General features: G+C 38.6%; 2 protein-coding genes across 6 annotated transcripts in view; both read left to right on the plus strand.

The window, feature by feature from the left end:
* The window catches only part of LOC113126186 (uncharacterized), a 30,272-nt gene extending 18,930 nt beyond the window's left edge, over nt 1-11,342 (plus strand). For 4 of the 5 annotated variants that reach the window (XM_026300069.1, XM_026300072.1, XM_026300071.1 and 1 more), the window contains 20 exons: nt 36-116; nt 271-960; nt 1,045-1,119; nt 1,728-1,864; nt 3,170-3,271; nt 3,421-3,478; nt 3,627-3,775; nt 4,593-5,616; nt 5,724-5,845; nt 5,931-6,044; nt 6,129-6,186; nt 7,439-7,570; nt 7,771-8,094; nt 8,178-8,252; nt 8,353-8,495; nt 8,588-8,719; nt 8,832-8,889; nt 8,982-9,062; nt 9,186-9,272; nt 9,567-11,342. In XM_026300069.1, the coding sequence (XP_026155854.1) occupies nt 36-116; nt 271-960; nt 1,045-1,119; nt 1,728-1,864; nt 3,170-3,271; nt 3,421-3,478; nt 3,627-3,775; nt 4,593-5,616; nt 5,724-5,845; nt 5,931-6,044; nt 6,129-6,186; nt 7,439-7,570; nt 7,771-8,094; nt 8,178-8,252; nt 8,353-8,495; nt 8,588-8,719; nt 8,832-8,889; nt 8,982-9,062; nt 9,186-9,272; nt 9,567-11,011 (5,087 nt within the window). In that variant the 3' untranslated portion in view covers nt 11,012-11,342. The remainder of the gene's footprint in view (nt 1-35; nt 117-270; nt 961-1,044; nt 1,120-1,727; nt 1,865-3,169; nt 3,272-3,420; nt 3,479-3,626; nt 3,776-4,592; nt 5,617-5,723; nt 5,846-5,930; nt 6,045-6,128; nt 6,187-7,438; nt 7,571-7,770; nt 8,095-8,177; nt 8,253-8,352; nt 8,496-8,587; nt 8,720-8,831; nt 8,890-8,981; nt 9,063-9,185; nt 9,273-9,566) is intronic. The other variant, XM_026300070.1, reaches the window with a different exon arrangement.
* Nucleotides 11,343-15,483: 4,141 nt separating this feature from the next.
* On the plus strand, nt 15,484-22,563 carry LOC113126417 (uncharacterized). Its single transcript, XM_026300416.1, has 12 exons — nt 15,484-15,641; nt 17,661-17,707; nt 17,906-17,983; nt 18,077-18,219; nt 18,305-18,427; nt 18,519-18,576; nt 18,733-19,086; nt 19,296-19,432; nt 19,562-19,675; nt 19,811-19,868; nt 20,329-20,394; nt 20,508-22,563. Exons 2-12 carry the CDS (start codon nt 17,683-17,685, stop codon nt 21,860-21,862), a joined length of 2,511 nt encoding a protein of 836 aa, XP_026156201.1. The 5' UTR covers nt 15,484-15,641; nt 17,661-17,682; the 3' UTR covers nt 21,863-22,563.
* Nucleotides 22,564-22,807: the final 244 nt, after the last annotated feature.

Raw genomic sequence — 22,807 nt, forward strand, 5'->3', positions numbered from 1 at the left:
TTCTTAATGATTCTTTCACTCTTTTGTTTTTTCAGTAATAAACATTATAGCATCTGCAAAGAGAAGAGAGGGGAAAGGAGCACTTGAACCCACAATAACAACTAAACAGAAGCTTGGTAAATATAATAACTTCATATTTAGATGTTTTTATGTAATATGACCATAACTATTATGGATATGCAAACATAGGTTATTGGAATACTTGAGGCTTCAGTTACTGGAACGTACCCTCATAGATACTTTACATTGTATTTCATATATGTTTCTCAGTCTCTAGGAAAACTCTGAAAGAAGTGGACAAGGGCCATGTGAAAGACAGCAGTCAGACCCTAGAGGATTCAGAGAAGAGCAATGAGAAATTTGCCGACAATGATGAAACTAAGCTGGAAAAGCTTTCAGTAAAAGTTGATCCTGAAATCACTGAAAAAAACTGGCTAAAAAGTGAAGAAAATGTAGAAAAAGGAGCCAACAAGGAGACCCTTTCATCAAGTGAAGACAAATCAGAAGCTAAGTTGTCAGAAACTAATTCAGAGATGAAGAACAAAGATATTGAGACATGCCAGGTAATAAAGAAGATAAAGGAGGAGGAGATAGAAGAGCCTATAACCAGAAAACCAAATACAGAGGTCCCAGAAAGTTCCCAGAACACAGAATACAATGACACAGAGACTAGAAAAGGAACAAGCAAAAGTAGCAAAATCCTGCCAAAGTTAAATAATTACATGAACAAAAAGAATGATAAAAAGAGGCCAAACATCATGTCTGAAAACTCACAAGAAAGCACATGTCTTGATGGGGTTGCGGGGAGAGAAATGGAACATAAAAGGCAGCGGCTCACCTTCAAATGTGACTCAGCTGGTGAAGAACCCCACAACATACCTAGTAGCGGATTAAAGGAGGTCACCACAGCAGATAAGGGAGACAGTGGCAAATCAAATCACAACACTGCAAATGATAATGGTATGTAAATGCCACATTTGTTTGTGAAAGATTTTTCTGTGTTTTTCTGAATATGTAGTTATATTCAATCTGGTTCTCGTATAGCACTGTCTAACATGAACCACCAAACAGCTAAGTTGTGGCAGTACATCAAGAGGAAGGACCGAGAGCCCTTGATTGGTTAGTATTGTTTTCTTTTTCACTCAGGTTTGAGACCTAACTTCAGAGAAGAATTTGACAGATTTCCCTGATAAAGAGTTGTGGAATATTTTGTTCAGTATAACTTTTATATTTACTTAACATTCATGTGACCCCTAATATGTAAGCTGGTGTGTACTGGAATCAATGATGCATAACTATGACATAGAAGGAAAGTGTGTCTACTAGCCTTGATATATTTTAGTAATTTGGATGCAGTTGCAAAACTTCCGAGGATCACTCAGGTGTATTTGTAACTGTTGAAGTGCATAATAAACCTCTGGCTTTGTTGACTTGAGAGTTTTGATTTCAACAATTGAAGAAGAATAACATTGTCCGTAAGGGGATCAACGGCTGCACTTGGCCTTGAGTGGAGAATTCTCCACAACAGTCTGTCAGATACTATCTTATACTTTGTTGTTAGTCTTATGGGTCACCAAGCACAAACTTGATGGTTGAATTGTTTTTGGAGAGTTAGCTTTTTAATGATGGAGAAACGCTTTCTGATCAAAGAATTTCTGTCTGTAAAAATATATTTTGCCACATTGAAGAATACTACCAATATTAATAATGAACAATATATTTTCTAGGTTTAAGTTTACTTCTTGAATGCATTTGTGATCTGCATGACCCAATCTACCTCTGTGAATGCTGCTGTATGAAGATCCCTGAGGAGCACATCGTCAGCCATGTTACTGGATCTGACCACCAGAAGATGTTTCTGATGGTAAGTAAATGTAAAAGGACATTTTATCAATTCTGTCTTGATTATATGAAAGTGAAAGTGACTTTTGTATCCAAGTATGATGACCCATACTCAGAATTTGTGCTCTGTGTTTAACACTTTTATAATAAAATTGTTATATTTAACCCATCCAAAAGTACACACACACACACACACACCGTGAACACACACCCGGAGCATGTAATATGCACTTTTAACAAATAGACTCAGAGAACGAACTTCGGTAAATTACATAGAAGTTTTACTTGCAAGGAGTAACAGTCATACAGCACCTTGGTACAGCATGAAAATCAGTGGCTGGTAGCAGCCAAGCACATAATTTTTAATGGTATGATACAAATAAGGTCATGTGAACAGAAAGAGGAGGCAATTTCCCACAGCAAGACATCTGGGTTTCATTACCAAGAGTCTTTATCAAAAAGTCAAGGTTAGAGCAAACTGTTGTCACTGAAGGCAAAAGTTATGTCTACACAATAGGCCTTATTCAGCAGTGTTTCAGTTTATACTAGAGTAAGGTGGATTAACAATCTTGAGGGTAAAACATTTTCTTAATTCCACCTGCAAAACAGGAATTACTCCCTACTACTCCCTTAGCTGTCAGAAACAGTTCCTGGCATCTGGGAACTGTGTGAGAGTATTCTGCCTGGTAACAAATAAGTGATGATGCTACGATGCCTTATAAGTACACAATAACTCAGTCTATGCTTTAGAACTACTGTTAACTGCTCTGCTTAGCACTGTTTACTGTACTTCCCTCTTTTCAAGAAATAAACTTGCTACAGCAATTTACCCGGGATTGATAGATTTTATTTCTCACCAGACAACATAGAAAATTTCCTTCAGACTGACATGCCAACTAAGACTATTACGAGCACTAAACTAAAGATTGTGAACTACTACACTTGTGTATTGCCAGAATTACATGTAAAATGACATGTGAATGATGCATATCAATTTTGACAGTGCTGTCCAGGATGCATACTCCTGTATGCGTGTAAGCACAAATATGCTTTTAACACATTGACACCTGGTCTGGAATGTGAAAATGTGTATCAGGGAAGGCTCTCCATGCTTTTCTGTGATGGGGTTTTTAGGTTGCCACCTGGCATGCGGTCCTTGTCTTATCTCCAGTCCTAAAAAAGGATAAATTTTTTTATTTTTCTTGTAAGGATCCTTTGAGTTTGATTTCACCTTATTTTATGTGTTTTTGATACAGCCTTATATTCAGTGTAAGATGATCTTTTTGTAGTAGTGATACTTTTCCTTTGTGCATGTTTCTGACACCAGGGGTTACAGAATTTCCCACTACCACCAGGGATGCACCAGAAGAAAGAAATTAGACATATGGCTGCTTTGCTTGAACAAGAACAAGGATATGGAGAAGCCCAGGTTCGGTCTCAACATAAATTCTTTTACTTGTTAATAAGGTTATAACGTGTCGTTTCACTGTCATTGTTGGTGAAAAAATTTAGGCAAAACAGCTAATCTACACTGCTGAAAGATTAGAGCCGAATTTAATACGTTTGTCTGAACTTTAGGTTATTGATATGGATGAAGAGAATTACAATAACCTCTTGAAACAAAACTTTAATTCAGGTAAGAATACAGTTTTTCTCCTCATTCCCACTGAGTATTCACCGTTGTCTGAAAAGTTCGAACCTGTAATTTTTTTTTGGCTGAAGCTTGTTAGTTGTGATTACAAGAGGAAAACTTTTACTGTTTTTCTTCGTTTGCCTCATTACAGCCATACAGACCATTAAGGCGCATCAGACTCAGCAGAACAGTGGGCGTGAATTCACTTCAACCCCATCTCTGTCTGGTCCTCAGTCTACAAACACCTCAGTGACACTTCACAGTCAACAGAAAGTCTGCTCTATAATGGACAAAAACCCGGTAAGTCAACTTGGCATCTAGTGAGTTGGGAAAGTCATTTTCTACTTCATCTGTTAGTCATTCAGAGAGTGCTTTAGAGGTGATTGTCAGAATAAAGGTGGACAGTAAAAACAAAGTTTAATTACCACCCTAAAAAAAGATGATACCATACACACAATGTTATGGTTTCTTCTAATTCAACTCCCCATCTGGTCAAGACGCAATGTGTAAATAATTTTACATTACAGCACATTTCAATTCAGTCATGCAAGTATTTTGGAGTTGATCAGTTATGTTGTGGACATTTTAGTAACCCATTTCATATTTTCTGGACTATAAGTCACACTTTTTTTACTACTCTGGATTGTCTTGGGACTTATACAGTGAAGTATATATTTACGCTAAACTCTTAACTCCTAGTATAACACAAGTGAAAATGCCGTCCAAAAGAAAGAGCTATAATGCAGACTTCAAGGTCTGCAGCTGCATCAAAGTTTGGAGTGAGTGTCGACATTAAGGCATCTCCCCCCACCCCGATGTTGGTGCAGCTGTTTAATAGACATGGATGATTGAATTTCGTAATGTACTTCTGCTTGTTGTTATGCCTAGCCTATTTTCTTCATAGGCTAATTTAGTCTATCCTTAGTATAATTAGAAAAATGCGACTAATACAAAAAAGCAACCTATGTTTTTTGTTTTTGTTCAACAGGGCTGTTTTTGCTAAAAGAGACTTATGCATTGGTGCGATTTATAGCCCAGATATGGTGGGTTACTGGGATTGTTGAGAAGATTTTAATAAATCAGTAGTCTACTAAGATATGGTTGTTTCTTTTCAAAGATGGTGAAAATTGATGATTCAGACGTCAGGACACAGCCATCCTCTATAGCTATGACTGAAACCACCCTCAAAACAACTGGAGTCAACACTGAATCAGCTAAACATGTCAAAAGGATCCATATCAAAGTGCCAGAGGCATGTGACAGCGCAGCTAACATTTTTCTGACTGGTTACAGAAGTAGTGAAGATGTGTACAAAAGTGGGACAAGTGCAACCACTCTTCATCCTTATTTCTCTGGAAACAACTCTGAAGATAAAATCGCTCCAAACACAGCTTTGGACCCATTGAAAATTGCAGCCATTTCCAAAGTAGTGGCGACATCTAGGCCTGCAGCAACTCCATATCCTACTGTAACTACCCCCAACACCCCCATGAGACCCACATCCAGCAGTACTACAGCCACCACTAAAGTTAGAGAAACTGCCAACAAAGGTACAGTAACGACCTCCAATGCCAACTCATCTGCCACCCAGCTGAACACAGCCAACCTCAATTTTGGTGCAGCCAATATATACCAATATATACCAACCATCACTAAATCAGCAGCAGCTCCACCCATCTGCACTGTAACCGCCTCCGCCGAACATACAATACTCTCTTCTACACCGACAGGAACCACCCCTAGTTCGACAATGTTAAATACAGCGTTGGCCACAAAATCTGTGTCCAAACCACTAGAATGCAGACCCTCTCAAACAGGATCCTCTGTGGTGCATGAAGTCATGAGTAGAACTGTTTCCCCCTCAAGAATTCAAAACACCTCCAAAAATGCTGAAACTGCAGGCAGAGCTACAGTTGCATCTCTAGCCACTAATAAAGTAGCCGAAGCATCAGTTACATGTAAAAATACCAATGCCAAAAAACTGCATACAGTGAAGAATTCAGAGGAGGCAAATGCTGATGTTGCACCACATGTTCATAAGACTAACCCACCTGCTGGATCTGAACACAAGAATCCATCCTCAGAGTCATCACATACCTTTCCAGCTAAGATAAAACCTAGAGAAAGCCTTCCTAAAGTTGGTAAGTATGATTAGCTGTGTAGGAAAAATGCTTAAGTCTATTAATTTCTTTCCCATTAACTCCTATGATTTTAATTAGCATTCTGCATATCTGTCTTTACTTTGTAGGCTTGAACCAGCTGATCGCAGTGTCATGTGACAGACGTCAACAAATCTACTGTCAGCTGTGTTCAGTCAGGTTGAGACGGTCAACTCACATGTTCAATGTTGACCACCAGTATAACTACGTGGTGTGTTTTAAGTCTTGTTGCAGAAATTGAAAGAAGCATGTAAAGCAGTGCAGTATTACACATATTGTTTTAAATTTCTTGCTAGAAACTGAAGTACCCTGAATGGAGTGCCAGGCCAACAGAGTTGGAGAGGAAATTGGACAAGGCAGTGGCCCAATTAGCTGAGCTTGAGAGAGATACATTATCTGAGGGCATGCAGGTAAAGCAATGGCAGTTTGTATGTGTGATTGGTAAGGTTTTTAATTACCATTCTATGAGAGATTTTTGTCTTTGTTTCTGCCAGATGATAGAAGTGACCCGTGATGTGTACAAAGAGCTAGCTGGCCTTCCAGACGAACAAGGTAAAGACATCTTATTGTATTAAAAAATCTATTCTCTCTGACTTTTAAAGAACAATATTTAAAAAGTGCAGGCCATGCGCTGTTTTGTACTGTACTGTTTGAAGCCAGAGGGGACATAGAGAACTGATTAAATTATGTAGGCACAAAAATAATATGGAGGAAATCTACAGTCTATATATTCCCACATTCCTCATTAGGAATATGCAATCAAAGCATTTCACAGTAGGAAAAGTGTAGTAATAATCTCAGCTTTATAACCACTGAAAGTGTAGCAAGGGTAAATTACTGTAAATTGAGAGTCTAATTCTGTAAATGTAACAAAAATAATTGGTCATTACTAAGCATAATGAGGTTTTAGGTGAAGATGAAATTCTAGTCTTTTTATCAGTGGGAGTCAAATGAAAGTATCTCAGACCACTGAAGAACAGGTTGACAGATATTTCATATAATGTTTGTGTATATCAATGGTTCTCAAACTTTTTCTGCTGGGCCCTGACTTTTTAGATAAGAATAATTTTGCACCTGGACTACTATGTGCCCACAGAAAACACCACTACATCACAGTGTATTTAATATACTCTCATCAACCGTTGTCTATTTTTGACTGACCTATTTAATTATGTCACTATGACATAATTTTGCACGTTAAGGAAAACGTTCTTGTAGTTACAAAGTGTTTAGAGGTACTTATAACTATACAATAAACATCTGACACAGTTTGCCTTGTTTGTATTGCAGCATTTGGGTTTTTATTTAATTCAAATGTGTTGTGGAAATTTCTTTTAGGTTGTGACAGTTGCTAATTCTCAAGAACACAAGTGTGATGAATCATCTCAGTTTAGTTCATGCAGCATGGAGAGAAGGCTACAGCGTTCTGTCTTCTCCCCTAAATTTCAGGACTATATAGCTGAAGAAAGGGGTGGACTCATCTTGAAAAGACCCCAAATGTTTTTACAGGTGTCCTCTATCTTCAGGCATCTAACGGCACTAAAACAATGTTGTCAGTTATTTACAGGCATCTAAAACCCCCATACCATGCGTTCTTTAACCCAACACATTTAAGTGACCCTTTTACAACCTTTGTAAAACAACCACAGTGTCTTCACACATCACTTGTTAAACTTGTTGGATTACTATTTGGAAATGGTCTCTGTATAGTTTTTGTAAATCTGTGCCTGTATACATATTTGTCTAGTCACATTGTATTTGTTCATTGTTTTGGTGTCAAATGTTGTTCTCTGTTTATTCTCAGCTTTAGAAAGAGTAAAAGCCATGATTAGACAGAGAGACTTAGAGGGATCATCTTCCACAAAAGATACTAGAGAGTCTTTGACACAGCAAGTGACAATCACCAGTCCATGTGAAATTTCAAGCCCAGGAGATGGTAAATGATAGTTTAAGTGTCTTTTCTTAATATCAATATTCCTGAAAGCAACTTATTCACACCATATTTACAGCAGGTTTGCCAAATTATCTCTGTTCTAGTTAGTCACTGTCAAACAGGAACAGATTCAAAGAACTAATTTTTTCACCACTGAAAGTAAACTTAATAAATCCAGCTTCTCTCTCAACTTTACTTCCCAGCAGTTCAGGTGGAGCAATATGGCTGCGAAGATCCTGCCGCTACTACCTCAAAATCTGCAGCTGCTTTGGCCCAAATCCCTGGTGCATGGGAAGAAAACAGACAACAGGACAAAAGTGATCCAGAGTTACAGACCACAGAGAAAACATTACCGCTAATATCCCTCAGCTCAGACCTGTGCTCTTTTACAGCTTCAGTGAATACAAAACAGCAGAACAACCAGTCAAGACCCAGCCCCAGAGCAGAACATGTACTGAAACACTTAAGATGCAGTCCAGAACCTGGGCATCACAATGATTCACAGGCACTCCCAGAAATTTTAGCGGGTATGTGTTTTGTGGTTATACTGCCTGCGCCAGTAGTTTTTAATTGGCCTACTAATTTGTTGTTTTGTATTTTGGTGACACAGGGGAACTACTTGAGAGCTGCAGCAATTTATCCTTTTACCTATCAGTGAATCATATAGTGGCTGAACCAATTATAGGTGAGTGTATCCATCCTTGCAAAACACCTCCTTTTAGCTCTGATTAGGTCATGTAATTTCACAAATGCATACAGTGTTAAATATAATTTGTCCTCATCAGGTCTGGGTTGTGTGTGGGAATGTCGAGGGATGGCTCTGAAACCTGAGAAATCATTCTACCTGTGTGACTGCTGCGAGGAGAAACTATCCAAAAATGACATCTGCAGACATTTGACCACTGCTGATCACCAGTTAAAATATTTGGTGAGAGTTGTCTCAGTGCGTTAAAAAATTGTAAACAAATGCATTTTAACATCTGGGCCTATATTTTAATTGTGTTACACATGTTTTTGTAGCGTGCGCATCGTCCTCAGTATCAGACCTTTTGGATGGATGACGACATTCAGCATGAACATAAACTGGAAATTTTAAAGGAAGTGGTCCAGCTGATTACAGAGTTGGAGCCTTACAACACAGTGGATGCAAAGGTACCCTCTTAAGTCCATTTGCTATACTAAAATCAAGTTAATGTAGAAAGTGGAAACACACATTCATAATGCTAATCCCTACTGCACCTTATTTCTGCTTTCTCTCAAAAAGGTTATACTGCTGAGCCCCAGTTTCTATGAATTTGTTCGGTCAGCTTCCTTCAGTGAAGGTAGCATAAAGCTTAATTTGTAACTGTTATAGAGTTTATGGTGCATGGGAATGTACAGTAATTATCAACTGTGCTGATTATTTTTTTTGTAGCTTTAAAATTTGTGCAACAGATAAAGACAGAACGCAAAATGAGAGTCTTCTGTCCAGTCCCCAGTACTCCACAACAAAAAGGTGAGTTCCACCAGCCCAGTAACCAGTGTCTATTTTCCTGGTCTTATACATAGCTTAATAAAAAGTAAGCAACCTTGGCAGAAATATCGGTATGAGCTATAGGATTTGACTTTTGTTCCACAGATAAACAGCCCGAGAATCGGCAGAGTCGAGAGGAACCTCTTCAAATGGGGATGCTGGAATGTGAGACAGACCAGACACGTAACATTGGTACGATTTGTCATATTATTTACAACATAGAAGTTCTTCCCACAGACTGAGGTCTAATCTAGTGAGCAACTTGCTTGAAAGTTGTGATTTCTTTTTTTTAATTCTGATTTGGAAAAATAGCTTAAAGGTGGCAGGAATGTCAATAAAAGGAAAATGAAAGTCTGTGTTAACGGTGTAAAAAAAACACTGGAAATCATTTTGGACAGAAAATGGGACTTTTTTTCCTCTCTATGCCTTAATAAACCGAAGCTTTTCTTCCTTTTTCTCTTCTTTGTCCTACATTCTTTCTCTTAGAAGCAAGCCAAACAACTGATAAACCTCATCTGGAAGAGACATTGATGTCAGGAGGTTTAGATGGAGCTAAATGTAGAAGAGTGTCCACTCCTTTTAATGTGGACATTCTCTCCTCCAAGGCTGATTCTGTTGTCTCTCCATTCCCTGGTGCTGGCACATGTATGCGATCAGAACTCAGTCCAGCAGCCTCTCAGTTGCAAATCAAACAGGCAGAAAAGCACTCAGAATCCCCATCTTTGGCTCCTGTTAATCCTCAAACTCATGTGACCCCCTCCCTGTCAGTGTCTCTCAGAGACAAATTCATTCCAACTAGGAAAAGACGAGCATCTATGGAAGCACCGATCTTCCTATGTAGCAGTATTGCTCAGCTTGAGGGTCCTTTGGCAGCCAAATGTGCACGCAGCTCACTGGATTCAGTGTCCACTTCTACTACCCCTACCATGACATCTACTCCCCAGTGTCCTAATGACAGAGACGCAGGATCAGTTATGTGTGAACAGCTAGTTGCTCTGGTGAGAGAGACAAAAAATAAGATAAATGTGTCTCCTAGAAAGTCAGCTAACATCTCAGCCCTTAACAGCAGTTCATTGAGGGACATTTTGTTCAAAGCAACTGAAGTCAATGTGGTTGGAACCATGGTCCCTTCTCCCAGCACTGCTGACCCTCGTGACCCCCAGAGAAGCTTTGGTGCTCAGAGCACGCCTGGAAATTCAGACCAGTTAAAACCTAGACCAGAATACTGTGCAGCCACCAAAAATAACCCAGGTCAGGTATCACGACCACAAGATGACCAAGCTAGGGTTTGTCAACTGCCCATTACCCCCATCATAACTGTCAGGCAAGACCCCACTAAAGAGTGGTTTATGGGTGGCTATAAAGGGCAACACCACTGTCAGCTAACCAGAGGTGTTCAGCACTCTCACAATTTTACTGCACTTTCAACACCAAACCCCATCAATGACACTCTGGCAGCTTCAGGAGGGCATGCTCAGTATAGCCAAATGCCTTATGTAAGTGGACTTCAGGGTTATCTTTCCTCAGAAACTACTGCAGGTTGCCCAACATCAGACAACCCTACTGCCTACAATGGGCATTTATACCAAGGTGAAGCATCCACTGCAATGGGGCTCCACTCAGGCCAGATCTACTTGAACCAGGAAACAGGTAGTCTGCAGTCATTTGGAGACAGTTTAGCAACTCCCGCAGCCCCACAATGGATAAGTCCTGAAATGCTGCTGTACCACCACCAGCAGCAGCAGCAGCAGCAGCAGCAACAGCAGCTGCTGATGCTGCAGCAACAATATTTTCCATGGGAAGCTGCCTTAACTGGTACATTTCCGTTCACCACTCCAGCCAGTAATTCACAAAGGTTAATTGGCCAGAATGAATATAACCAACAGCATCACTCCAACTCAGAACAGCAGAAACCTAATGATACAGAATAATCATCAGGCTGATTTCACATCTCCTAATTTATAACTACTGTTCTACATGTAGCAAATGGATAGTTTTCATTTTGCAGTTTTTTTTTTTTTTTTTCTTAAGCCACATTTGGGAAAATTCAGACTTCTGAAACACTCCAATGGACTGACTTTTAAACAGACATTCGAAGAAGTTAGCAATAAGTTAAGCATGCTGTCAATATACATAATTTAGCTTTAAAGCTGTTGCTATAAATATAAGTTGGTTAACTTGAACAACAAAATATTAAGTCATTGTAGTTTGTTTCTATTTTTACCATTTTAATGTACATTTTTCATCAGTCAGGCTGATTTTTTTTTTTTTTTTTTGGTAACACTTTTATATTGATATTTTATTTTTAATAGAGTTGCAGTTATCAATTGCTATTGAATGTGAAATGTATTATATTTAAATGTTTGTATTGAGAAATTACTTTCAAAATAAAGCAATTGTTCTTTAGTGAGTCTTCCTGTTATTATGCCATCTCTTCTCGGTTACTGTAAAAATGAATATGTGTTCAGTTTTATGTACTAAATGATCAGACAATCGTTTGTTTTTGATGAAAGTGAGTTTTCTCTGGACTGTGGGTAACTGCTGCACGAAATGTGGCTTATCAGTTGCTTCCACCACGTTCCTGCACACAGGATTTAGGGAGGCTACAGCCAAGGTCAGGAAATAACACTATTGAGGAGGGAGATGTTGTGTCTGGACGACCTTGATGCTTTTGTGAAGATGCCAATCTGACTAGACTATAACTGTCAAACTTCATAAGTATCTCTGGCATTCCTTTTCAATAGGATCACAAACAGAAGAGAGGCAACTGGATCCAAGTGCACAGGTGTTTATTCACAAAACACAGTATAGACAAGGTGAGTTACCCCAGGGTAGACTGACCGTGTTCTCCCAAGCTCTGCCTTTATACTTTTGGTCAGAGGGATGGTTTCCACCCCTTGGACCACCTTCTTCCATCTTATAGTTACACTGGTTTACCACCATTAGTTTCCCTTTCTTAGACATACCTGTGTATTGTTCTCCCCTCATTCTTTTTTTAAGATGCTAGGGGACTACGCCCCACTCATCTTTGTCCCCTATAGATGGACATGCTTCCCCTATTCTCCATTCTTTATTTGGTTTTGATATACACTTACTATCTCTAAGGCTTATTTTAGACAAGTCTCAGTCATGTCCATGCTTGGTTTTTTACGTGCATGCCATTGAGGTCTTACATGCATGCCCTTGATCATACATGTTCTCTTAGATTGTTTTCATACTTTACTGCTTTTAGCTCCATTCTCTAGTATAGCCTTTATATGGATATGTCTTCAATAACATACACAGGATACACATTCAGCCTATACATGGCCTTAGATTTGTGGGATAATACACAACAGGGAGTATGGCACAAAGTTTTGTTTGGAGAAATAATTGGGGTTGTTGATTTATTTTTTTAAAGTGAGAATATGAGTGAATGATTACTGGGTTTAGCTGCCCCATGACTTGCTTCTGCTTTCTTGTTACCTTTGTGATTGGCAAGTTCAAAGGCAAGTTCATATCAGGCTCATAAATACAATAGCATATTTTCTGTTATCACATTCTGTGGTGAAAAAGCTGGGCTGATCTGGACCACACAAAGGGCCCCACCCCCCCATACTTAGGGCAGTTTGACCTGGGTGTGTAAACGGGTACTAGCTGGTAGACGTCTGGTAGATTTCTACGTAGTAGGTAGTTAAGAATTTATATTTTATAGTCTTCACTTGGTTTTTCATATTTTATTCCCAAGATATTGCAGCTCAGCACTTTTACCAAGTCTGTGTAGCATCATATTCAGCTGTTTCACAATAGTCCATGTATAGACTCTTTGTGAGTCTTAACTTTTAGTAGACATTTTATATTGCCTTGTCCATGAAGTGCAGGCAAGGAAAAAAGTAAGCCAGCACTGAATTTCCCAAGGGGAGGACAAGCCAGGTCTTTGAGCTACAAGTGTTAACCATAAACATTTGAACATAAAGTAAACTGTAGAGCACTGTTTGTCTGTTCCTCCAGTGTTTTAAAGCAAATTCACAAGTTGACAAAGTCTGAGCCAAAGGGTTATTATGCATGGTTAGTTTTTTACATTTAGATTACATTTTTGCTACATTTTTGTACCGTGCACAGCTGCAGAGACAGGCATCCTCTAAGGGTCGCGTGACCAGCAGATTTATTGGACTCACCTCACAAGGCTTATAGTCACACAGGTATTTTTCCTACAAGTTATTCATACATAGCCACTACTAAACATTAAACATTTTAATAGTAAAAGTGGTATAGTTTTTGTATATAAATTCACATGACAGTTATTTGAGTTATGTGGTTATAGAATATATGCTCGATAATATGCTAGAGTCTTTGTAAAAATGAAAGAAAAGGTAAACAATTTTAAGTCAGAATGGAAGGTTAGATATTACCTGCAGTACTGTTATGTTCAAAAAACATTTTTGGGTGAAATTGCAAAAAAAAGTCCAAGAAGTAAAGATGATTCTTGAGTCTTGCTGACATTTTGTGATAATATGGGGATTATTTTGTGCTTTTACGTAAACATACATAAAAGAATGCCATTGTCTATAGAGTGCTACTGAATTATCTGGGTATGTGGTCTTCTCAAGGTTACACTGGTTTACCCTTAGTGCTTTTCTATGAGTGATCTTCAGGAGACTCTTTGATCACCTGTTCTGAAATTGTGCATAGAGCAATACCATGCATTAAAGCTCCAACAAATACCACACATGTGGAGGAGGTTGCCCCCAGCCTGAAAACCTGACTTTGAAACAACACATCCCAGACATTCTTTCCCCCCTTCCACTACTCCTCCCCCGACCCCACTACACTCCTCTCAACAACTGTTTTCATAGCTCTCATTAACAGAGTCAGCCCAGTATAGGCACAACCAAAATGAATATATTTGCATGAGCATTCAAACCAGAGCCCTCAAATGTCTTCATTACATTTCTCTATGGCTGCTAGGCAATCCAGGAGATTAAATTTCTCCACATATAGTTAACTAGTGAACTTGGGATTTAGATACTCCCTATAGTCCTGTTAATGATGGAGTCCTGTTCATGATGAATCTTTACCAAACTGTAAGCATTAACACCAGACTGCTTGTTAGGTAAATTCCTAATTAGCTGAGGGTAAAACATTTTTTAAATTTCTCTAACACTGCTTAAATAAAGGAAAGTGTTAATATTACAGCCTTTGTGAATATAATTAGCTTTTAGTATAATCAGCTACTTTACTGCCCACTGTTTGATTTTGTGAGTAAATTAAAAATCAGAAACAAACCATCATCTGAATATGATATCTATTTAAAGGGATGTTTACATTATTGGAAAATGTTGGGAAAATAATGATAAAGAGTGCCTTGAGGATACTAATGTGAATGTTTAATACTACTGAATATTAATGTGAATGTTTTGATGGATGATTTTGGGAGAATAATTAACAAAGAAATGTTATGCTTACATGTGTGTTGTGCAATGCTATAGAATGCCATGGAAATAATGTAAATGACTTGATGCTTGGTTAACCATTTAACTTTGTTACTATTAACATATACTTGCTAGAGATGTGCAGGAAAAGGTCATAGGGAGAGAAAGTCACAAGAATTGTTTCCACAGTATGAAGGAACAATACAATCTGGGAGTTAGGATCTGTCTGCAGGGAGAACAGGCCTATATGACACTTTGTTGCTGAGGGAGAGGCAAGGTGAAACTGGTCAACCAGGGATGAGAAACAGATATCAAGGGTGAGTTACCATATAAGGAGTTGTTTGTGTAGAAGGATGCAGTTGTATTGTGCATATGAAAATAAGAAGAGGAGGATGGTACAGTGCCCAGGGGCTGGGACCAGCTCAGTGCACCAACAAGGGAAGGTTAAAGTCTAAACCAGAACCCTCCCCACCTGTAGTTAACCAATGAAATGTGATTTTTGGCTAATATATAATGTTATGTTTTCCTTTGTTTTGCATCCCTCTTCCTGTGAAGTTGGTTGCAGCTAACTGCTTGCAGACTGCGATTTTCTGACCAGGAAGTGGGTCCTTGTACAAGCTTTGGAATTTCAATTAAATTCTCTTTGAGACCAAAATGAGCTTCCTCTGCTAATTCCAATAAAGGAAATTTATTTAAATTACCTTTCACAATACTGCACTTTATTGGACATTATTAGATCCTAAACAGCATTATGAAGCCAGTAGTATCACCACAGCCATCAGCAACACAAGTAAATATCTAACTCGAAGCTAAAGGTCCTTAAAAATGTCCCCATAGGGCAAATATGTCCTGACAACATGGTTTAAATCTGAAATTGGTCCTCACAGATGCGACTGCACGACCCCGCCCACTTGTGAGGGAAATTGCTCTGATTGGTCAAAGGGGAAGCGTAACGTGCCAGCCCACGCGAATCCTTTCTGTAACAACGAGACAGGAAGTGGTGAGTTTGTTGCTACTGACTTCACGCAAACTTGCGGGCGCATCTTTACCTCCAAGTTCCCGATACAACTTCACGGATTTCACCGTAGCACGTGTGACTCGCACGGATTACCTCGGTTTAGCAACAAAGACGGACGTCATCTTTGTGACGGTAAGTTTAAATAACGTTAATAACTAACTAACGTACCGTTTTAATCGGAAGCTCTCTGACGTTATCCTGTTACCAAATTAAAAGAAATGTTTGCTTCGTTCAGTTGTGGTGAATAACCGTAAAGTTATACTTTTCAGCCCACTGCATGAATTAGTGTCAGTAACGTTTTTTACATTTACAGCTGTTAGTGTGGTGGCTTTAGTTTAGCAAAGACAACAACCAACGTTACGATTGACTTTTAGCTAAGCTGACTAAGGTTTATTAACTATTTCTCCCCCAACGCTGCCTCCATATCAGATACTTAAGAACCACGTTAAAAACGTCTCATGGGGGACGTTATAATGTAAAAATCAACCTTAATCTCTCGTGTCTCGCAGGTGTCGTTTTGCGATAAATTGAACCAGTTTATGTTTGAAAATGTGTGTCTTCTTAACATGCGATGTTCATTAGATTAACGGTGTTTGTGTGCGTGACACTTATTTTTTTTACGGTGCTAAGGTGCTGTTGTATTATCCTTAATATTATAGAAATACACGGTAATGTCACGGTAACGCAAACTTTTTAGTGCCGACCTTGTATAGTTAAGGAGAAACTCGTTAACTAGTTAAACCTCCGTCCACGGCATAATTTTTGAAAAATACCAATGAAGGTGGCATGGGTCTAAAAGGAAGACGGAGTGTGGATGACAAATTCTCATATACGGTGGTTGTGAGCTAAAAACAAAGTACTCTAGGGGTTTACTTACACTTTAACTTAGGGTTAAGGGTGTGTAACTAAGTCTGTGGCATTGAAACAATAGGAGAGAGTCACAGTAGCTGCCTAATTAAATGACAGGGAGTCAACTGGCTCTGCATCTAGTGATTGTAATTTAATTAGATCAAATATATAAGAAATCCCATTGTTCATACCATTGACCTGTTTCCAGTTTGATGGTAATAATAAAAATCATCATGACCATCATCCTCATCATCATTATATCTCAGCGCCATCTGGTGGTTACAGTTTTTAATCCAGAGCCACAGTTTCCAGTGTTGTGCTGGTTATTTTATTTAAAAATAAGGAGAATCTAATGTCTAAATGCATGTAGGATTAGACACACAATCAAACATACATATTCAGTCAACGCCCTCAATATTTCTATGACTTATAATATTAGAAGATTTCGATATTAGGATTCATCAGTCATCTGAGTAATAAGATAAGGTGCAGACCCTGAAAGATAACATTTGTATCAGCTAACAATTGTACCATTATGGTAGTTCATGTAATAATTATATATTGGTTTGATCATGCAAAGTCAGAGTATCATGTTGAATTTCCTTTCAAAAATATTCTGCAAATTGAAACTATTTTAAAACCATTTTTACACCTATAATAATGGTGATGATAGAAGATTGTTTTCCCAGTCTATTTGATTACTTAAAAAAAAGAATCAGGAAGTAAGACTTTTCCAGTTCACTCTTTTACTCGAAGAGCTCAGTTTCGATAGTGCACCACACTTCATCAATATCTCAGTATCAAAGAGCTCAATATAAAGGCTTAGTAAAAAAGAAACTATTGTATGTGTGATACTCATAGTGCCTTCCACCCGAGAGAGAGCTGGCATAGGCTCCAGCAGATCCCCGTGACCCTGATTCAGGAAAAACGGGTATAGAAAATGGATGGATGGATGGATGTGTTGTGATTTTGATCAGGGCTGCATTGCGCTGTGTTTGAATCCCAAATGCCTCGACGATTTCTTGTAATTGAATTCATCGATTTATTCAAGTAATCAGTGCATCCCTAATTTTGATTGATAAGATACATAATGCCATCAACTGTTATGCTTAATTAGAAAGGTTATTTCCTTCAGTTTAAGTGAGGTGGAGAAAAGTGTTGGAGTGAGGCCCTGACCGTATCTGTCCCAGGACAGAGGTCACATACTCAACATGACTGGTTCATACACACTTATTGTTTCCATATAAAGCATACTTTGAAATGAATCTTAATGATTTAAGCTCCAATTTCAACTATGTGCAGGTGGTGAGTCTATAACTGCAGCATGCAGGCGGTTGAGGCACAAACAGGTATGTCTTTTGCTCTCTGCATGTGGGCTGTCCTGTTTAGACCATTTCTATTATTTTATTTTTTACTTGCATTTCTTTTTATTTTACATATATGTGTATATTGTGAATGCAGGGCACATTGAGAATCACTCTATACTGATTCTAAATAACCATGCCTTTTCTGTCGGTATGTTTGTCTGATGCATTCTCTGTTTGTAGGAGTTTCTTGCAGAAGCAAGCTGTTTGAGTCTCTGAAGTTGTACCTGAACAACAAGAACAGACTACAACCCATTATTGGTCTGTAGCAGCAAACCCCTCCATTGTGTGTAAGCAGTTTGTGTGTACTGTGTGTGTTGGAATCATTTGTTGTTTTTTTTTATGCACATTCAGGTCTGGGCAGCATTATAGAATGTATGAGAGCAGGTACATACAAAAGGGAAATATTGTACCTATGTGAGGTGTGTGTTTGTCGACTTAGTAAAACTGACATATGGAACCACATTACGGGAAGCCTCCATAGATACAACTACATTGTAAGTAGTACTGTAAGCGGTCTTGATGGCAGGTTTGTGTGCTGCTTTGGATTGTACGTTATTAACAAACAGTGTGTGTTGACAGAAAACCTGGTACTCCCAGTTAGTGTCTGAATGGAAGGAGAACTCTGACCTGTCTAAGCTGGCCCGGCCACTGATGGACATAGCCAAATTACTTGAGAGAAAAGAGGGACCTGGAGAGGTCCAGGTATGTTATTTTAACTAAATATGTCTGGATAGTTGCAAACACGAGTGTCCTGCTTATGAGAACTCATAGCTTTTTGCACCTCAATGTCAAGTTGTTAGAGGTTGACGACGCTATGTACCAGAAGATGGCATCATACAATGGGAATGACGGTTAGTTACTGTTCACTTGTTTAGAACATTGGTTCTCAAGTTCTGTGTCTACCCTTTCAGTCCTTGCTCTTCTCATTTCGTATTTCTGTCACCATTCATATGTACATTTCTCTTTTTTTAAATTCAATTTTGATATTTCTCCTTTTAACGCCACAGCAATAACTCTGATAAATTCCTTAAGAGATGGGCTGGGGGAAGGTGAACCTGAGGAGTGTACACCCCTGCAGCTGGAGCATTCTTCTCCCCAATCACACAGGATTGTATTGCTTTCCCAAAACCAGCAGAGGTGGTCTGAGAAATCCATCAAGGCTGACGTGATATCATTTAGTACCCCCACGCAGACTAACAAGCCTCCGCCTCTGTCACAGTCATCTGTAGCGCCTCCTATCAAGTCAGAAGGCTGGCTAAAAAACATCTCATCATCATGGTCAGACAAAAAACACATATCACCTGAACTCTCTTTCCGCAAAAACCATCTTGATGGCTACACAGGAGCCAAGCCTCTTATTGGTGAGCACAGATCAAGAGTAGCAACAAAAGGTGCTAGAATCACAGAAAGTTGTATTTTAAAGTACACATGTAAGTTGTGCTCATAGATTTACAAAATCCTGGCCATCCTTGAATCATTATCAATAATAGTCAGTGCTTCTCATCAGTTTTTTTTTTTTAAGTAATTAAGCCTTTTGCTTTAAAACAATGCTTTTACATGTCTATAACAGGTCTTGTCCGTGTGATTGAGTGTAAAAGTGAAAACGGGCGTACGTACTGTTTTTTATGCCACTGCTGCCGTATCAGATTAAACAAGATGGACATCGTTGATCACCTTACTGGCTCTTCCCATCTCATCAACTACCTGGTGAGTTTATTTTATATTGATTATTTATTACAAAATAAAATGAGCCAGAACATAGATTCTTCACCGTTATGCATCCAAAGACTGTAGAGGACAGTAATGCTTAAGTTCACTGAAAATGTATGTTTGTAGATGGAAACTCATCCTGAGCAGGTCGGGCCAATGATGGCAGATACCAATAACTGTCAGTTTCTCCAGTCACTGGCCAAGAAGGTGGAGCAAGAGGAAGGAAGAGGAGAGCTGAAGGTATCATATTTACTTTTATGCAAAGAAAATCCCACCTTGCTCATTGCAGGTGTTGAAAACTGTTATGTCCTCTACCAGGAAGGTCATGACTTGTTCACATGTGTTGATCAGTGTTCAAACATTTTATGCTCCCAGGTGGTAAATGCACCAGAATCCCTGTGTAATCAGCTGACTGGCAAAAGTTACCACTGGTGTAAGTACAGATGCTGTTTTTTATTTGGCCATAAACCATTCACCTCTTTAACCCCAACTCTCTTGAGGATTGACTTGTGATGTAAGTATATATTTTTTAACTCTATTCAACAAGTCTGAAACATTGGGCCCTGCCAGTCTTTACAGGTGGCTGTAAACAATAATACACGCAGTAACCATCACTGTCTAATGTGGTACAGCTTCTGTTTTTCTTGATAGAGAAATGTAAAATTCTTTTAATATCCAACTTTTTCAAAACTTTGATCACAAGTTTAATACCATATTTGTTGATTATATGTATTTTTTTTTTCTTTTTTATTGTTATTCTCCTTTTTTTTAAATCTTCATTTATTCTCTTTGTGCTCCTTAACTCCTAATTTTCTAGTGTTCAACAATGTGCAGTTTTAAATGCAAAGACTTGTATTTTATTTGTATACAACCTATATTGTCATCTTTTCCAGGCATAAATAAGCTCTGTAATGGTTCGACACATACTAGCATCCAAAAAAAGAAAATACCTGTCAAAGGTGTGTGTCTCTGGTTGCAATACCAAAATATTTATTTATTTATTTTTGAACACTTTTGTAATTTGTGGTTGCCTTTTAACCTCAGAATGTCTGATTTACACTTTTTCTTTAAGGGTCAAATGTGGACAAGACCTCAGTTCAATGGATGTCAAAGAAACATGCTAAAGTGCTGTCAAAACAGGCACGAAGGAGAGCAAAGAGGAAGATGACAAAAATTACTAATACAGTGTTCAAGGTGAGCCTGCCTCTTACCAAAGGTCCAGTTCTGGTGGAGAGAACATCTTTCAGCAAGGACAGCCTTCCTGTGTTACCTGGATACTTGCCTTCATCCACTCCCCTCTCACCTGAGTCTCAGACAGAGGGCTGTGAGTTGCTCTGTGAAGCTAGACCATTTACAGTTAACCATGCTGACCACACCTCAGTGCGCACAACCCCACAACTTCAGCAAGACCTCTACAGTGAAGATGCAGATACTGATCAATACATAATACCAGAAGGAAACTCGACCGTCGCTGTGTTTCATGAGGTGGATGGTTATCTCTCTAAAAATAAGTACTTCAACCAGTCTGAAGATACTGGGACAAAATTCCAAAAGGGCGAAAGGAACTACAACAGACCACATGGGTCTCAAGAAGAATTATGTAACAACTTTAATAAAGAGCTGACAAATCAAGGCTTACAGGCACAATATGAGGGGCCGATGCATGCTGTGTCCCACTCACAACACTTGTCATATTATAACCCTTCCTTTGGATATGGGGAGGGTTACACTGAAGGGTGGTACAGTCCAGCATTGCAAAGTAAGCTTGACATAAGAGCGGAGGTTTCAAGGGAAGAAGGGCAGAAAGAGATGAACTCGGGTATGACTCAACATCCTGATCAGCAGCAGTCCAATGTAGCACAAGATTGTACAAGTCTTATGACGAGCAGTGTAGGACAATATGGTTTGTCTGGTGAATCTGTTTCACGTTTGGATTCTGCTAGGATCAACATGCAATATCACTTTGGAGGTTTCATTCCTCAAAGTGGCAGCCCTGCATTAGATCCTAGAGCACAGTTTCTTGAGACTGAACAGAGACAACTGCAGACATACATGGAGTTCACAGTAGGCCATGCCCACACTGCTCCACAAAGTTATATGCCACCAGGTATGACCTATCAAGCCATCCAAGTAGGCTATGGGGTGAGGTCTGATCCCAATTACAATACAGTATCTAGGACAACCCAACTCTTTTCTCATCCAGTCAGTCATCATTTTGGTAGGGATACGTCTCAGTCAAATGCTTTTATCCCACATGGGCAAGGTGTACATTATGGAACCCAATCTGATCTTAATTTCAGAGCCAATGGTTTGTCAGGATTACTGATGTCAGGAAGTGATGAGGGAACAGCTCCACGTACGAGTGCACATCACAATTTTAATTCTCCATATGTTGCCACACCTTACAGACACCACGTTTCTACGTGATTTCAACGTTTTATATGACCGAATATTTCAGGGATCATTTCTTTTTGTTAAAAACGGATCCAACCGTTCAGCTGAATTAAGCATAGATATCAACATATTATTTTGGATGTGCTTGGAAATATTGTTTAATGAATGTGTAGGTGTTGCATAAACACAAAAGTTATTTCTTTTTTTTCATTTCAAATTAATGATGCCATGTTTTTCTTATTTAAGAATTATAAAATTGTGACTAAAGCCATGCAAGCTGAACTGGAGAGATAATTTAAAGTGAAAAGTAGCTGAATTTGTTCATATATTTCAAGATGATGCATGTATCTTAGCCATACATGTAGTGTTAAACTTTTTATAGGAGCTGGCTTTTTCAGTTATGAATAAATTGTACTTAGAGATTTGATTTTGTTTTTCACTAAATATGTTTACGCTGAAAACTAATTTTCTGTTTCTGTTTGAGCCATTATGCCACTATAACTATATATATAAATGTATGTCTCGCCTGTGCCAGTGAGTGTAGAATATTTATTTTGACTATGAAGTATAACCCTTGGCTCAAATATGGCTCAGTATGGCACACAGGCTATGTCTTCTAGTCTTCCCTTGGGGAATTATAAACACTGATACCTCACTAGAAGATTCTGACATAACATGACCAATGTAAGTGTACTTAAATGCAGCTCAATAAAAGGTTGATTTACTACCACCAATGATCTATCATCATTTGCTAAGAAAATAAGTAGTACAATTTACAATTTATGATTGATATAAACAAGATTTGCAAAATTACTTAAGAGCTGAATCATTCACCGTTTAAATACGTAAGAGTACATAACATGTTTGTTAAAGGTAGCACCTGTGGTTATAACGCAAATACTCTGTTATGCTTAACACATCAGTTTTATAAATGTCTTATCGTTTAAAGAGGTTGTGTCCTCTTTCCTTATAGCCATT

Source organism: Mastacembelus armatus, chromosome 11, assembly GCF_900324485.2.
Source record: "Mastacembelus armatus chromosome 11, fMasArm1.2, whole genome shotgun sequence".
Lineage (NCBI taxonomy): Eukaryota > Metazoa > Chordata > Actinopteri > Synbranchiformes > Mastacembelidae > Mastacembelus > Mastacembelus armatus.

Excerpts from the sequence above, each read along its gene's own strand:
- LOC113126417 (XM_026300416.1), top strand. The coding sequence starts at position 17,683 with ATGCAGGCGGTTGAGGCACAAACAG. Across the intron at positions 17,984-18,076 it reads CAGACTACAACCCATTATTG|GTCTGGGCAGCATTATAGAA; the intron begins GTCTGTAGCAGC and ends ATGCACATTCAG. Across the intron at positions 18,428-18,518 it reads AGGGACCTGGAGAGGTCCAG|TTGTTAGAGGTTGACGACGC; the intron begins GTATGTTATTTT and ends CTCAATGTCAAG.